We start from the raw sequence: 15,998 nt of genomic DNA, 5'->3' as shown, positions 1-15,998 counted from the left end.
TAGACAGTGCTGTTTTTTCAGTATAATGGAGGCTGGGGATGCAGTGCTATAGCAGAACGGTTGTTTAGTATATGTGAGGACCCAGGATAGATCTATAACACTAGGGTGTTACAGGGGTGAATACAGGCTGCAGACGTAATTCCATTGATCACCCAAGATGCACAAATCCCTAGGTCCAATCTCCTACGCTGGAGTTTTACAAAATGACAAAATAAAAACTGAGTGTGGTCGTGCATGCCTATGATTCCAGTACTCAGCAACTACAAGCAGGATTAAGGTTTGTTCTAGGCAAGCTTGAGTCTAACTGGGCTTTTTGAGACTGTGAAGTCATGTATAGGACATCCTAATAGGAATTTTCATTAAACAATATCAATATATTCGTATATATGTATACATACATGAATTATATATCTATATATACATTATATGGTATATGTGGTGTAAATGTGTATGTTTATCTGCCTAACTGTCTATGACTTGCCTGATTATCCTAGTTAGTGTTACCATTGCTGCGGTAAAACACTATAAGAACAACAACAACAACAAAAAAACCCAAGACTTGGGGAGGAAAGGGTTCATTTGGCTTACATTTCCACATTGTAGTCCATCACTGAAGGAAGTCATAAAAGGAACTCAAGCAGGGCAGGAACCTGGAGGCAGGAGTTGATGTAGAGGCCATGGAGGGGTGCTGCTTACTGGCTTGCTCCTCATGGCTTGGTCAGCCTGCTTTCTTAGTAGAACCCAGGTTCACCAGCCCAGGAATAGCATCACCCACAGGGTCTGGGCCCTCCTCCTTCAATCAGTAACTAATAAAATACCCTACAGATTTGTCCACAGTCCAGTCTTATGAAGGCATTTTCTCAGCTGAGGCTCCCTTCTCTGTGATGACTCTAGCTTGTGTCAAGTCGGCATAAAGCTAGCCAGCACACTACCCATCAGGAGAGAAGTACATTCTCTCCTTTCTGTGGTATAAATGAATTTATCTTCTTATCTGCATTAAATTAGTGCTTTTTTCTTGCTTGCCTCCAGTCAACAATAATTTCTTATTATAAACAGTCCATCTTTTGTTATTAAAGTTATAGTTTGAAAGGTGCAGACTGTATCTTGAGTGCTTTCTGAGTACAGGCAACTGTCCTATGCGTGGAGAAGGAGCAGTGAAAATCTGCCTGGAGCTATTGCTCTCTTGGAGCTTGCTTTCTAGTGAGGGGGCAGACCATAAACACCAGGCACGTATCTCTGTGACGGGGTGATGTGATGTGAACATAGTTCTACAGAGGTGAGAAGGGCAGTGGGCTGCCCTTTTGTTGTTCAGGTGGTTTTGCAAGGCTTTTCTCATTAGCAACTTGTGAAGGGCAGGAACCAGTCAGAGTTCCCAGGGCGGGGTAAAACAACATTCCAGGCACAAATCACGGTAAGACAAAAGACCATGGGGAAGATGCTTGTGAGCTATTATTTGAGAAGACTTGTGAGGCTGTTGGAAGGAGGAGGAGGAGGGAAGGAAGGAAGGAAGGAAGGGAGGAGGGGAGGTCTAGGAAGCCATAATGTGACTGAGACACAGTGATGACTGAGGTGATAGTGGGGGAAGGGTGAGAACAGTGGGTCTGCTTCTGGATAGATTGTGAAGGGAGAGCCAGCAGCATTAGACAATGATGTTTGGAGGTGGAATGTAAGAGCCAAAGTGAAGGATGACTATAGAGTGTACAGGCTGAGCAGTTGGCAGGTAGTTTTCATATACTGTGAAGGAGGAGTTGAACAAGTTACGCACGAGATCCATAGACAGCAAGGTGATAGTGTAGCATCCATAGTGCAGAGTAGCAACATCTGGAATTCAGAGGACCAGTTGGGATGGCATATATGAAGTTGGGAGAATTAACAGGGAAATTTAAAATAATAGGATATGCTGGCTAGTTTTATGTCAACTTGACACAAGCTAGAGTCCTTGGAAAAGAGGAAGCCCCACCTGTGGAACATTTTCTTGGTAATTGACGTGGGAGGGCCTAGGCCAGTTGGGTTGGCAGTCCTGGGTTCTATAAGAAAGCAGGCTGGTCAAGCCACAATGATCAAGCCAGTAAGCAGCACTGTTCCATGGCCTGTGCATCAGCTCCTGCCTCTAGGTTTCTGCCCTGTTTGAGTTCCTGTCCTGACTTCCTTTGATGGTGAATACTGATGTGGAATGGTAAGCCAAATAAATCTTTTCCTTTCCAAGTTGCTTGTGGTCATGGTGTTTCATCACAGTAATAGTAACTAAAATTGCACCTAAGACATAGGATTAGTTGCCATTGACTTGAAATAATCTGGGAACCAAGGCAGATAAAAACAGAAGTCGAAAAGATGAATTTAGGGTGATCTGCACATATAGTCCAGAAAGATAAGCTAGCGAGACCACATGAATGGATTGAAAAACAAGAGTTTTTGATGGCCATTATCTTCAAGAAAACAAGAAAACAAACAATGACAACAACAACAACAACAAAAGAAACCATTTTTTAATTTTTTATATGAACACCCCAAATTTCATTTTTAGCCAGTAACTTTCATAAGATAAATGTGTAGGTAAATCATCTCCCAGTGGATGCTGACTTCAAATTCTGTATTCTCAGACTTAATTTGCAGCTTTCTACCATCAAACTGGGAATTTAAAAGTGTAATTAAAAGAGGAAATGCTTTCAGGGTTTATAATTAAAATGGGTGCCAATGTTATTAGGCTGCAGGCCAGTTATTTAAAGAAGAGTTTAATGAATTTAGTTTCCCTTGCAAAGGAAGGAGCTGAAGAAAACTTACAGACCTACTGCCCAGCTCTTCAGAACGCTTTTAAAAATTCTCTACTTTACAGTAGCATCTGTAGCAAGATTCCCATCTTATCCCTAAATGTAAAAGTCCGGCTATGCATTCACTTCATTTACATCAGGAAAGAGTTCCTTCACTGAGTCTCTAGTTTTTCAGTGTCTCACAGATAATAAAGAACTCCTTCAAAGGGGGAATTCCACTGCCCCAGTGCTGACTGGCAATAGAAGTTATGCTCGACATTTTGGTGTGGGAATCTAAAGATAAGGGTTTGGGAGTGAGCAGTGTATTGGGGAGGAGATTGCAGAATGGATGCCGAGTAAGATGACCACCCGGAAGCAGCAGGAGGGAAACAGCCCAAGAGCTTTAGTGGGAATAAACACTCCCCTGGGTCCCTAGCCTTCAGAGGGATCGGGCAGGACATTGGTGCACTGAGTTGCTCGGATCTCATGAAGATACAGGGTCTTGAGCAAGGACACTGTCTGTACATAAGTGGCTTGTCTATCCCTGGAAGCTGTTGGATACTTCCTGGTGATCAGTTTTGGCTCAGGTATATTTTCAAAAGGATTGTCAGGCTGAAAAGACACACATTCTGGTCTATGATACTACAATTTCCAGTGGTAACAAATGTTTCCCTTGAGTCAGTACAATTGGAGCCAAGCATGAATCTGAGATTCACATGCAAAAAGGAAGGGAACCGCAAACAGTCATTCTAAATAGCAATTCAATTTCACCTCAAACCAACAGGGTTTTAAAAGTGAGAGTGTTATATGACCCCTGGGGCGGGGTACAGTCACATGTCGTGGGTGGGAGCAGAAGTTGAGCCTTTTCGTTTCCTCCGGACATTCTTGTCTTCTGACCCAGAACTTCTAAGGTTCAATCCAGTGGCAGTGATCAAAATGTAGATAAAATATCCATTAATACTATTTCACCTAAGGATGGTTGATAATGTAACTATGGGGAATGGCCTCAGTAGGTAACACAAAATACTACCTTCATTGGCATCTTCTAGACTGAGGTTTGTAAGTAACTTAATTTTGTAGGAATAAAACTAGATAATTGTTAGTGAAAATGGAATATAAATTAGTACATAATTAAAAAAATTATTAAAAAAAAGACAGGAAAGACATAACATTTACTATGTAAAAGAAGTTGACATACATAATTTCTAGTGTTTTTATATTAATATTTCTGGCTAGATTGCATATTACTTTGACAACAAAATGGTGCTTAAGTGGTTCTAAGATGCATTAATAATTTCATTTAAAAGAATTCTCAAATAAATATGGGCTCTGCTACTAATATTTTGTATTTTTGACAGATAACTCAATCGTTCGATTCTGGAAAACCTCTCACCAGTAAAGACAACATGCAGGTAATAACAATATTTAATGTGGAATTATTCCAAGTCAAGCCTGTCTGGCAAGTACAATATTTGATTTTGAAAGCCTGTTCTATATGTACTCATTCTTTTTCTCTTCCCTGCTTCCTCTTGCTGACAAGGTCTCATGCAACCCAGATTGCCCTAAACTCACTGTGTTGCCAAGAATAACCCTGGATTCCCAATCCTCTTCTTTCTTTTCTTTTACTTAGATTTGCAGAGACAGGGGCAGTAAATGGAGCAGAAAGATGTGAATAATGTACAGTTTGCCACAGAATGCAACAGGAGCATCTAAAGTTGCTCATACGATTGCTGTAGAGAAAGCAGCTTCATTGTTAAAGAGCTTAGCGCAATGAAGGGATGCTCAAGGGCAAGGCCCTACCAAGCAGAGGTCCACTCAGAGGGAGAGAACCCAACTGAGAGTGCTTCCAAGGGTCTCCCAGCTTCACACCAACCACCCAGGACAGTGTGTCCTCAGGATGAGCCTACAAGGCACATACTGTCCTCTGCAGCTGGGGCCAAGGGAGCAGCCAACATGCTGGGCAGGCATTGGAGCTTGACAATGTTGCCCATGTAGTACTGGCTTTGTTTAAACAATGGGAAAGCAAACTGAACAACAGCATTCAGCTCTCTGCCTTCTGACTGGATGCAATGAGACTGGACACCTCATGTCCCTGCTGTGTGGTTTCCCTGTGGTGGGGTAAAATAAATCCTTTCTTTCTGAAGTTGCTTTTTCAGGCATTTTGTCATAGTATCCAAAGTAGCTAATACACGGGTATCTGTATACCTATGTACATATACATGTACATATACATATACATGGTAACTTGAAGGCCATTTTCCTCGTAACTGCTCTGTTTTTGTTTCCCTTAACTTTGATAAAGCACAGGTCGTCTTTTTTATTAAACACAATCTTACTACTTTTCCACTACTTTGCATTTTGTTTCATAAAGTCCACTTTTAATTGTGCTTCATATCATTGAATATTTTCCCCTAAAATTTTATCTTAACTCACAAGCAAGCTGCCTGAAATGAGAGGACTGGTATTAGAAAGATCAAAATTCATATCCGCGCTTAGGTGTTGCATAACCCCAGGGAATTTAGGACTATGTCCCTCTTGCCAGTCACAAATGCCAGGCCATCATAAAAATATGTTCCTTATGGAGCAGTGTTGGGTCTGAAAAGAATGTCTGTCTGATCATTTCTCTTTACTTGAAAAGAGACTGACAGAATAATGGGAGCCCCATTTCTATTAGCTAATTAATTAAAACAGTAGTGTTGGCCTGCTCAAGACTCTTCAGATTACACTTTGTATTTGCTGCATAGAGGGAGAGAAAGGAGCGTTAAATAGCATTACTAATTAATCTTCCTTTGATCCTCAAGTGTTTGTGTGTAATTGTCAAGGCTCATTAAATCAGTTTGCTGAGGAGGGAAGAGAGGAAAAATGTCCTCTCTCGCCTCACCAGCCCAGCCGGTCCGTAGCTTCTTCTCTGGGAGAAGAATATAGGGAGGACCAATAATTTTCCTGGTGCCATTGTTGGTCTGCACCTCTGGCCCACCGGATGTTCCCATCTGCTCTTCCATACGCACAGCTTTCAACCCATTGAATAGATTAAGAGAAGAAAAACAGGGCAGGGGAGGGGGAATCAAACTGGCTAACCTGCCCACCCCTGCCTCCGTTGCTTCAGTCTCTCCCAAATGATGAATTTTTGTTTATTTGTTTATGTAAAGCAAGTGGTTTATCTCTTTTCTAGAATAGCTAGCCCCAGCACCCAGCATTTTTTTCTTATATCAGTTCAAAAGTTATTAAGAGTCTGCTGCATCCAAGGCACTGTTCTGTGGCCATCAAGCACAGCCACTCAGCCTTACAGGTCAACACCAAAGTCCTTACAGAACTTACACTTTACTAGGCAGGACTAATGATAAGAAATGTCATAACCTCAGAGAAGTGACTCACATGGAAGGTTGAAAGTCTCAGCAATGGGTGTGTAAAGCAGATTGGAAGCATTGTAGTAATTAAGGGTAGTAATGTCAGATGGGCTGAGCAAGCTCATCTTCACTCAAATATAGATGGAACTCATGCATCTTCAAAAAAGAATAATCTAGAAACAGGGAATAAGTACATAGGTCTTCTGCCAGACTTGCTTGGATTGGTGATTGCTACCCTGACGAGTGCGGTGAGAGCTGTGTGGATGGTGGGGGAGTACAAACAGAGAGGTCAAACTGAGAAGTATCTTGTAGGGACATTATAACACAGGCGCTAATCTGAGTACCACGGGGACCCATTGGAGAGCCTTGAACAAAAGTTTGGTCTGCTTCAGGAAAATAGTCTTTCAGATGTTCACTTTAGCAAGATATCCTTTCACCTGTGTGCCCCAGGAAAATATCATCTGGCATAACTAACCTTCTAAAGAAAGTAAAAGTTTCCACTTCAGGCAGGGTGCAGCATCAAGGAGCTGGGATGGTCCTTACTCTTACAGAACTATCATGTCTGATACTTGATCCGCCACCAAATCAGGAATACGAAACGGGAGTGAAAGTAACGTGCATGGGACTGAAAGTAACGTGCGAGCAGATATTTAACTAATTGATCCCCTTTCCCATCTTACTTGTAGGCACTTGAAGAGTTAATAAACAAAGGCTTGCCCCACATTCTGGTTAGTCTTGGCTACCAGCATCTCTTAAATAAATTTAATTTTGTCAAGTCACACTTCTTCATAAGTTTGGCTGCGACGATAAACTGTATCCCTGATCCTTCACCAAAAATAATGTACTACCCAGTTGTTGACAAGAGCAAGCCCAATCCCCAAAGCCTAAAAGGTGAGCTTTTATTTTTATTTCTGCTTTATCCCGGTTTCCTCAACCACAAGCCACTCCACTCCCAAGAATCCAAATCAATATTCATGAGTGTATATTCCCCTCTGCGGTCCTATGGCACATAAATGCTTATGTCATGGTACAAGCATGTGCATATTCATCTATCCATAATATGTATTCATAGAAACATGATGAATATGCAAAATAGAGCTTGCCATTGTTTTATAGAATGCTCATATTTTTGGCATCTTACATTTCTTATAGGAAAACAAAATGCACTTTTTGCATCTTGAATTTTTTATATAAAAACAAAATCCAGGACTGGAGAGATGGTCTAGCAGCTAGAAGCACTTGGTGCTCTTGTAGATGACCCAGGTTTGGTTCCCAGCACCCACACTGGGTAGCTCTCAATCACTTATAATTCAAGCTTGGGGGTTCTGATGCCATCCGGATTCTGTAGGTCCTTGAACACACAAAGTACACATATAGACACACAAGCATAATAAAAATAAATGAACCTCTTAAAAGGTTTCATTGAAGCCATTGCAGGAAAACTGCTTTGCCTTGACTCACTGTTTACTTTTCTGTGCCATGAGCATTCTATGAGAAGCAGTCTCCTGTTGAGATTCGTACTATCTCCAAAGAGCCATACTACAGTGATCCAGACCCATATGACAATGTCTATTCCATGGTGGACACCACGGAGTGGGTCTTGGGAGCTATCAAGGATTTGTGTTTTTTAAATATACTAGATTTTACCTTAAAAAGCATTTTATTTACAATTCCATATGATATTTAACTGAAGGTTTTATTTGTATCTGGTTTTTTGAATTGACAGTGTGTGTGGTATACATGTTATTCATGTTATGCATATGAATATTAACATGTTTATGGGTATACAAATGGGTGGGGGGAGTAGGTGATAATATCATACTATTTTGTATGTTATAGATGTTTAATATATTTTAAAATCAAGGAGTATGATAGCTTTAGCTTTGTATTGTGTGTGTGTGAGTGTGTATGTGTGTGCATGCATGTGTGTGGGTACACATGTGTGCGTTTGAGTATGGAGATCAGGTTTCAACCATGGGTGGTGTTCCTTGGAAGCCAAGGTAACTCCCCGGGACCTGAATTTGTTGTAATTGTTAAGTTGATTTGAGCATTTGCTATATGCCTTAGGAAGTTTTCCCAGAGACTATAGACATTTAAAAAACAATTTCCCTGTGGAGTAGGATCTAAGAGCTCTTTGCATTCTTATGCCAGAAGTGTATCTCTTTGATCTCTTTTTTTCCCTCCTAGGGGGGTAAAATCCTAACTCCAACCTCTTTGCTCAGCTGACCCCTAAGTCCAGTGTCTCACGTTTTTTTAGATAGTAGCCAGGAGGTTGGGATTGGAAGAAAAGAGGAAGATAGTGCCAAGTCCCACATGATTCTAAAATCAATCTTTCCATTTATCCGATTTATAGGTAGATAATGTTTCTGCAGCGATGTGCAGTCAGGTGATTTATGCCTGCCCAGCTGGTTGGCTGACACAGGCAAAGACTTCTGTCTAAATCCTTCTTTAGGATAAGGGCAGACTCTAGGTGATCAAGAACTTGAGCGAGATATTCAATGACATTACTTTGACTAGACTTGCTGTTCCAGATGGTCCCCTCCCTGCTATTACAGCAAGGGCCTCTACATAGCAGTAGAACCAATTTGTTTGCTTGTTTGAAGTATTAGAAACTTATGAAAGATCAGGGAAAGAACCACAATTTTATATCGGAAATTATTCATCTAAGTAACACCATTCAGCATGTAAAGGATATTTTCAGTTTTCTGATTGGTTGCAACCATCAGCATTAGCTTTCTAAGGTATATTTAGGGAAGGTTTAATATACACATACATTTAAAATGTTCATTGTTGACTTTCTGTATTTAAATTTATTTATGTGTCCTATGAGGGATCCATTTGAGTAATTGTAGGCACTCTTTAAACTAACCATTGATCCTTGATATGTCTAAAAATTTTCTCATCTTTATATTTTTTTATCCAAAAGATAATGAAAACAGTCAGGGTCAGTTTTTGAGATTCAGAGATGAATATACGCTTAACATCATCAAGGTAAGTCTGAAGGTTTCTTTTTTTTCTTCAAATCCTGGTAAATAGTTCATCAAAATGCTCACCACCCAGCAGGCACTTTGCAGGCTGTTTTAATTCTCCCACCACTATGATATAGGTATTAATAATTTTTTACTACACTGTGTTTCATAAAAGACCTAAGGTTTAGATAATATATGAAGTTTACTAATGTCATTCAAATAGCAAAATATAGATCTGAGAATTGAATCTATTTTTTTTTAATTTAAAGGGTCCACACTTTTAACCATTACAGTAAATTACTTGTGTACACACAAAATTTTAGAGATCTATTTCTTTCTTTCTTTTTTTATTATATGAGACTATAATATAATTACACCGCTTCTCCCTTTTCCTCTTTTCCTTCCAAACCCTCTTATACATAATGTCCTCCTTCATGTCTTCCATGTTCATGGTCTCGTTTATTTTTTTTAACTGTTGTTACACACATCTGTGTATAAATATATAATCCTAAGTACCTAAATACAACCTGATCAGTCTGGGTAATGTTACTTGTATGCCAAGTTTTCAGAGCTCGTCTTTGGTACTGGACACCCAGTTGGTATGCTCCTCCTTGAGGAAGACTATGCCTCCCATTCTCAGCATCCCTTGGTTGCCTGTAGTTGTTTGTATAGAGATGAAGCCTCATGAGCTTTCTCCTTTCCAGTAGCATGCCTAATAATGTGATCCTTCTTCAGCTCTTATTTAGACTGCCACAAGGATGAGATTTCATGCATGTGGCATCTCTGATAGTTTTAGGAGATACAACGGAAGTAATAAAGCTAAAACCTAACTGCCTGGAAATGTAAGAATAAAGCTCTGGGAAACAAAGTCATAGAGATGTGAAAACATCTGCTTGTTTAAGTTCTGGTTATGTAGAAACAGAGTTTCAAAATTGTGAGAACAAAGTTCTGATGGTCAGGATGTTAAGTCAGAATGACCAGGCTAAGACCAGCCAAAACAAAAATAACTGGTGGTCACAAAGACATTAAGGTAAGACGTTAAGGACTATGAAAACAAGATTAGAAATTGTCAGGATAACTCCCCAACCTCTCTCTGTGGTGAATTTCGAAAAAGACCACAAACTGTCACCCTAACCTTGCTGCCAGCAATTCCCTTACCACCTAGTTACTCAGCCACTTCCCGGGGACTTTTCAAGGTCAGGTGCAGAGCTACATAGGGAAGCTGGCTGACTAAGCCAAGAACCGGCCCCTGAGCAAGCCAACTAATGCCTGCAGAAATCCTTTGTCCTATGTTCCACCAATCAGAGTAAACCAGCTATCCCTGTTGCTAAGGTCTGCCCTCTGCAAGGTATTAAAGATGTGTACGTTTTAAGTTTGGGGTTGTCTCTCCCTGCGAGGAAGAGCAACCCCACGTGTTTAATCAATAAACCTCATGCTTTTGCAGCCGTCTGTCGTCCAGCTGTGGTCTGTGGGGTAGTGCACTTAGGCCAAGACTCACTGGGGTCTTACACAACCTTATAGAACCCTTTCTGCTTTTCTTTAAGAAAAGAATTTTATTAAATTCTTTTTGTCCCTTTTCATGAACCCTGGATTCTGAGTACAGGAATTGTGTTATCGGCAGTTCATTTGGGAAGTGGCTCCACAGCTCTACATTTTGATTGGGTTGTGGTTTTCTGCAGTGGTCTCTGCCTATCACTGAGGCACATTTCCTTGCTAAGGAATGAGAGCTATATCTTTGGGCATATAGACAAATATTTAGAATGTAGTTAAGGATTATTAATCTGGATTAGTAGCATGGCAGTTGTAGGTTCTCCTCCAAGATCCATGAACTAACTAGACGTGGGTAGTTTGTTAGATAGGTAGTTTCCAGTACCACCTTTGGTTTCCCTGTTGCTGAGCCTGTATCAAGCTCAATTAAAGAGCTGTTGGTTACTACCAAGGTATATGTACCACTACTGTACCCTTAGAGTGATCCTATCATGCTGGTTGTTGTGGTTCATAGACAGCTGGGCAGGGCTACTGATTCCATTCCTCCTTTGGAAGTTTGCATATGGTACCTTCTACAATACTGTGAGAATAAGTCTTCAGGGAGAAGGCTTTTAGATCCAGCCCTATGTTGGAAGTGTGTGATGAGACCTATTCTTTGAAAAACTGTCTCCTGCCATATTAGTTCTGTTTACTCTCAATTATCTATCATAAAGTTTAATCAACTCCAGATTCCCAATTTGGTAATCAGAATTTAACTTGGAATACAGTCTGTCTTCATTATGGATTCCGTCTGCTAATTTGCCCATTTGTTAACATTTACTTGGAACTTCAAAAAGCACATTCTCCACACTCAAGCTTTTATGATCATTTGTGGACATGCTCAGGGTGTCAAGAAAATTTAATCACAGGAAATTTGAATCTGAAATAACTACACCCAGCGTGCTCTGGGCCAACCATGCTGAATGCAGTTCTATGTTGGCATTTGGTTTACTTCTTTTAGCACTTCTACACTTCTTTGGTATGTCAGGACAAGTTGACTGGCCCTTACCAGAATCTTCAGATTCTTGGGAGGGGTGGGGAGTTATAATATTTGTGTAGACTTCCCTGCTTGAACATCCCTAATCCAAACAGTTAAAGGATTCAGTATCTGAAGCCTTTGGAACTCTGTGTCAGTGCTTAAATGTTTTGGCTTCAGATTTTTTGCATTACTAATCCCCAACTAGTTCTGTACTCCCCACCCCCCATGTATTACTGTTGTCAATGATTCTTGCTCTTTAAAAATGTCCCTCATGCAGAATATGAAAATGGTGTCTAGCACTTGTGATGTGTCTTACAGAGAAAATAGTTACACTGCATAAATTTCATTCAGTCATGAACTATAGTTCTTTTGTCTGTGAGTTCAGAGTTAATGAAGCACCATGTGTAGAATAGTATGTCTTTGAGTATAAACACATGCTAAAACAAGGTAAAGTACTGATCCTCTAATAAGCATGTGACAAGAGGCTCCCAGGCACATCTGTCTGTACTGTCCCCAAAGGGCAATGTTTGAGTGTTGTCTCGTTTATGTCGATGGCGACGCCACAGAACAGTACAGCACCATCGTGAACAGAGAGATCCAACAGCACTATTGTCCAGTCCACACCTGATGTCACAATCTCCTTTCTGTGCCTCTTCTCCATTGCTTGGGTGCTGACTCCTGTGTCTTCCAACTGCTATTACTGCTCTGAACACACACACGCACACACACACAAATATTTGTCAAGAATGAGACTATCTCAGAGTTTGTGTCAACTGTGCGGTATTCTTTCTTTAGTCCATTTTACTGATAGAGGCTGAGGACAAGATCAACTGCCTCTTGTCTGAGACAGAGCACCAGTGCCACAAGCCCCTCTATCTGTCCTCTGTTGCGGAGCTGGAGATCATGGTGGAGGCCAGGCTGCAGCTGGCAGCAATCGCCCTGCAGAGATTAAGGCCAGCATACTGGTAAGTTCCCTGAAAGAGGAGGGGCACTCCCCATCCTCTCCTAGATTTCCTACTCCCTCTGCTCTCCCCTTAGCTCCTCCCTCCCCCTCCCCTTCCCTATCCTTTCCCTCCCTTCTCCCTCTCCCCTCCCCCCTCTCCCTTCTCCCTTCCCCTCCCCCATCTCCTTCCCCATCCCCTTTCCTCCCTGTATCCCCTTACTTCCCTATCCCTCTCCATTCCCTCATCCTCCTACGCCCCTCCCCCTCAACCCTCACCTCCTTCATGCCCTCAACCCTTACCAGTTCATCCCTTGGCTCCTAGGCCCTCCTTCTTCTGGCCACCTATTCTGAAAGCCCCAATGCTCTGTCATTTGGGGGTGGTGGAAAGGCACTCATTCTCATTTGTTGATGGTTCACATTTCATGGAATTTTCAGAAAGTCCTAGGTCCACATTGGAGTGCTCGATTTTAATTATTCACAGGTTTTAAAATTCATCTTACATTGAACACATCAGTTTTCTACAAAGAGATTCCTTTATTAAGCACCCTAGGTAGGATTTTAAAATCATATATAAAATTAACAAATTAACAGTGCTTAACTTTTGATTGATTTATTTTTTTATAAGATAGAAACTCAATTTTTTTATTGATTTAAGTTTTATTGCATTATGATGAGAAAAGATATATGATTTCAATTTATCAGAATTTGTTAACATTTAAAAACATATTTTAAGTACATAGAATTAAATCAAATTATTGTTTCCCTTTTTTACCCCAACTCTTCCTAGACATCCCCCCTTCAATACCTACAATACTTTTTTTGTCATATTCTTTAAAATTTATAAAATATAGCAATAAAAATGAGTATTATAAAAGTTTGATATAAAACAACAATCAATTTAACAGTCTTATGTAGATGCTTGTCTACAGCAATACTGAAAATACATACATTTTTCTCAATATAAATTTTAAGTATCTCTGAACATATTAACTGTATATTTCAAAATAATATATCACTACTAGTATTTTCTTAAATGAACATAAATATATAAAGTCTTTTTGTTTGTTTGTTTTATATTTAGTAGAGTTTAAAATCTTGGCTCTTAGTGTGGTACAAGCCCAAAATAAGAACAATTTTTAGACGTTGGATTTCATTGTAATAAGGCTGTACTTCAATGACCCTCACATCACCAAAGGTTTTTACCTCCATCTTAGCTAAGCTGAGAGTTGACAGTTCTGTTGCACCAAGGAATGAATTGTAGGCACGATTTTTGGATACAGACTTCCTGCTATGGTCAAAGCTATTTGACTTGAGTGTCTTTATTCTCAGCCCACAGAGAACAGGTTACATTCATTTAAGAAATGGTATATGTATTAAGATGGTCTATCCATAAAGTCATTCACCAACTGTTCCAATGAACAATGGTTCTGCTTGGAGGGTGGCACAGACATTAGGTGAGGGTAAGAATCTGGTTCATTGGCTGTGATAATTTGGAAAAGCTTTCATCTCAGAGAAAGAGTAACTTATAAAGTCCTCTTCTTCAAACTTGATACAATAGTTACAATAGTTACAAACTCAAGCAAAGCATTCAGTCTCTCTCTTTGTTGTTCTCTTACAAGCCACCTCCCAAGATAATTGTCTATGTTTCTTTTGGCTGTATAAATACTTTTTTTGAAATGTCTAAGCTGTTATGAAAACCATAGTATTATGTAAAAACATGCAATAAACAATACTACTAATAGAGAGGCTGAGATAGGAGAAACATTTCAAGACTATTATGTGGTAGACAGCAAGACACTGTCATGTACAAACAAGCAGAAAGTATATATGGATTGTACAATATTGGACCTATTTCTAAAATTACCAAATTAGAGACACCATTGGATGACAGTCAACAAATTTCTAATTCCTCATATTTTCGGATTTCGATTGATTAGGATATGTTGGTAATATTAATTTTCATATTAAGATATTAAGAAAAAGTAATTGTTACTTCCTGTTGTTTTTGTTGTAAAGAGGTGGAATTAGGTTTGTGTGGGTTTGTTGAAAGCTTACTTTTTTGCTTCTTCTAGTTTTTCTCCTTATGTTAGTGTTTTCCATCTATAATCCTTTGTAGGGCTGGATTTGAGGAAAGCTATTGTGTAAATTTTGTTTTGTCATGGAATATCTTGTTTTCTCCATCTATGGTAATTGAGAGTTTTGCTGGGTATAGTAGCATGGGCTGGCATTTGTGTTCTCATAGGGTCTGTATGACATCAACCCAGGATCTTCTGGCTTTCATAGTCTCTGGTGAGAAGTCTGGTGTAATTCTGATAGACCTGCCTTTATATGTTACTTGACCTTTTTCCCTTACTGCTTTTAAAATTCTTTCTTTGTTTAATGCATTTGGTGTTTTGATTATTATGTGACGGGAGGGATTTCAATTCTGGTTCAGTCTATTTGGAGTTCTGTAGGCTTCTTGTATGTTCATGGGCATCTCTTTCTTTAGGTTAGAGAAGTTTTCTTCTATAATTTTGTTGAAGATATTTTCTGGCCCATTACATTGGGAGTCTTCACTCTCTTCTATACCTATTATCCTTAGGTTTGGTCCTCTCATTGTATCCTGGATTTCCTGGATGTTTTGGGTTAGGAGCTTTTTGCATTTTCTTTGACTGTTGTGTCAATGTTTTCTATGGTGTCTTCTGCTCCTGAGATTCTCTCTTCTATCTCTATGACTCCTGATTTCTTTCCTAGGTTTTGTATCTCCAGGGTTGTCTCTCTTTCTGATTTCTTTATTGTTTCTATTTCCATTTTTAGACTCTGGATGGTTTTGCTCATTTCCTTCACCTGTTTGATTGTGTTTTCCTATAGTTCTTTAGGGGGATTTTTGTGTTTCCTCTTTAAGGGCTTCTAGCTGTTCACCTGTGTTTGCCTGTGTCTCTTTGAGGGAGTTTTTATGTATTTCTTAAAGTCCTGTATCATCACTATGAGAAGTGATTTTAGATCTGAATCTTGCTTTTCCAGTGTGATGGTGTGTCCAGGACTTGCTATGGTGGGAGAACTGGGTTCTGATGATGCCAAGTAACCTTGGTTTGTGTTGTTTATTTTCTTACGCTTGCTCCCTGCCATTTTGTTATCTCTAGTGCTACCTGCCCTTGCTAAATCTGACTGGAACCTGTCCTTCCTGTGATCCTGGTTGTGTCAGAACTCCTCAGATTCAATCTGTCTCTGTGATCCTGTGATTCTGGGATCCTGTGATCCTGGGGTTGCTAGAGCGCCTGGGAGTGGAGCTTCCTCTGGGTGTTGTGGGACTGGCTGAGGAGTTTGCACCCAAGGTCTGCTCAGGGCGCCAGCCCAGACAGACCTCAAAGAACCTGAGCCACTGGGCTGGAGGAGTTCCTGTGTGCCTGGGTCCTGCTGGTGCCAGTTATTCCAGGTGTTGGGACAGATGTTGTGTCCTCCTCACCTCTAGAAACTAATTTTTTTATAGTTTGTTTGTTTGTTTGT

At 40.1% G+C, this 15,998-nt stretch overlaps 1 protein-coding gene across 8 annotated transcripts in view; it reads left to right on the top strand.

Annotated features, from left to right (window-relative positions):
* The window catches only part of Cfap54 (cilia and flagella associated protein 54), a 302,779-nt gene that overhangs the window by 171,916 nt on the left and 114,865 nt on the right, over nt 1–15,998 (top strand). For all 8 annotated transcript variants that reach the window (XR_004112709.1, XM_031349079.1, XM_031349081.1 and 5 more), the window contains 4 exons: nt 4,106–4,159; nt 6,781–6,985; nt 9,021–9,085; nt 12,365–12,534. Coding sequence is in view for 7 of the 8 variants with exons in the window: in XM_031349079.1 (XP_031204939.1) it covers nt 4,106–4,159; nt 6,781–6,985; nt 9,021–9,085; nt 12,365–12,534 (494 nt within the window). In the remaining variant the exon portion in view is untranslated. The remainder of the gene's footprint in view (nt 1–4,105; nt 4,160–6,780; nt 6,986–9,020; nt 9,086–12,364; nt 12,535–15,998) is intronic.

This window comes from Mastomys coucha, unplaced genomic scaffold (assembly GCF_008632895.1).
Source record: "Mastomys coucha isolate ucsf_1 unplaced genomic scaffold, UCSF_Mcou_1 pScaffold4, whole genome shotgun sequence".
NCBI lineage: Eukaryota > Metazoa > Chordata > Mammalia > Rodentia > Muridae > Mastomys > Mastomys coucha.
This window is presented reverse-complemented; position numbering and strand designations above follow the sequence as displayed.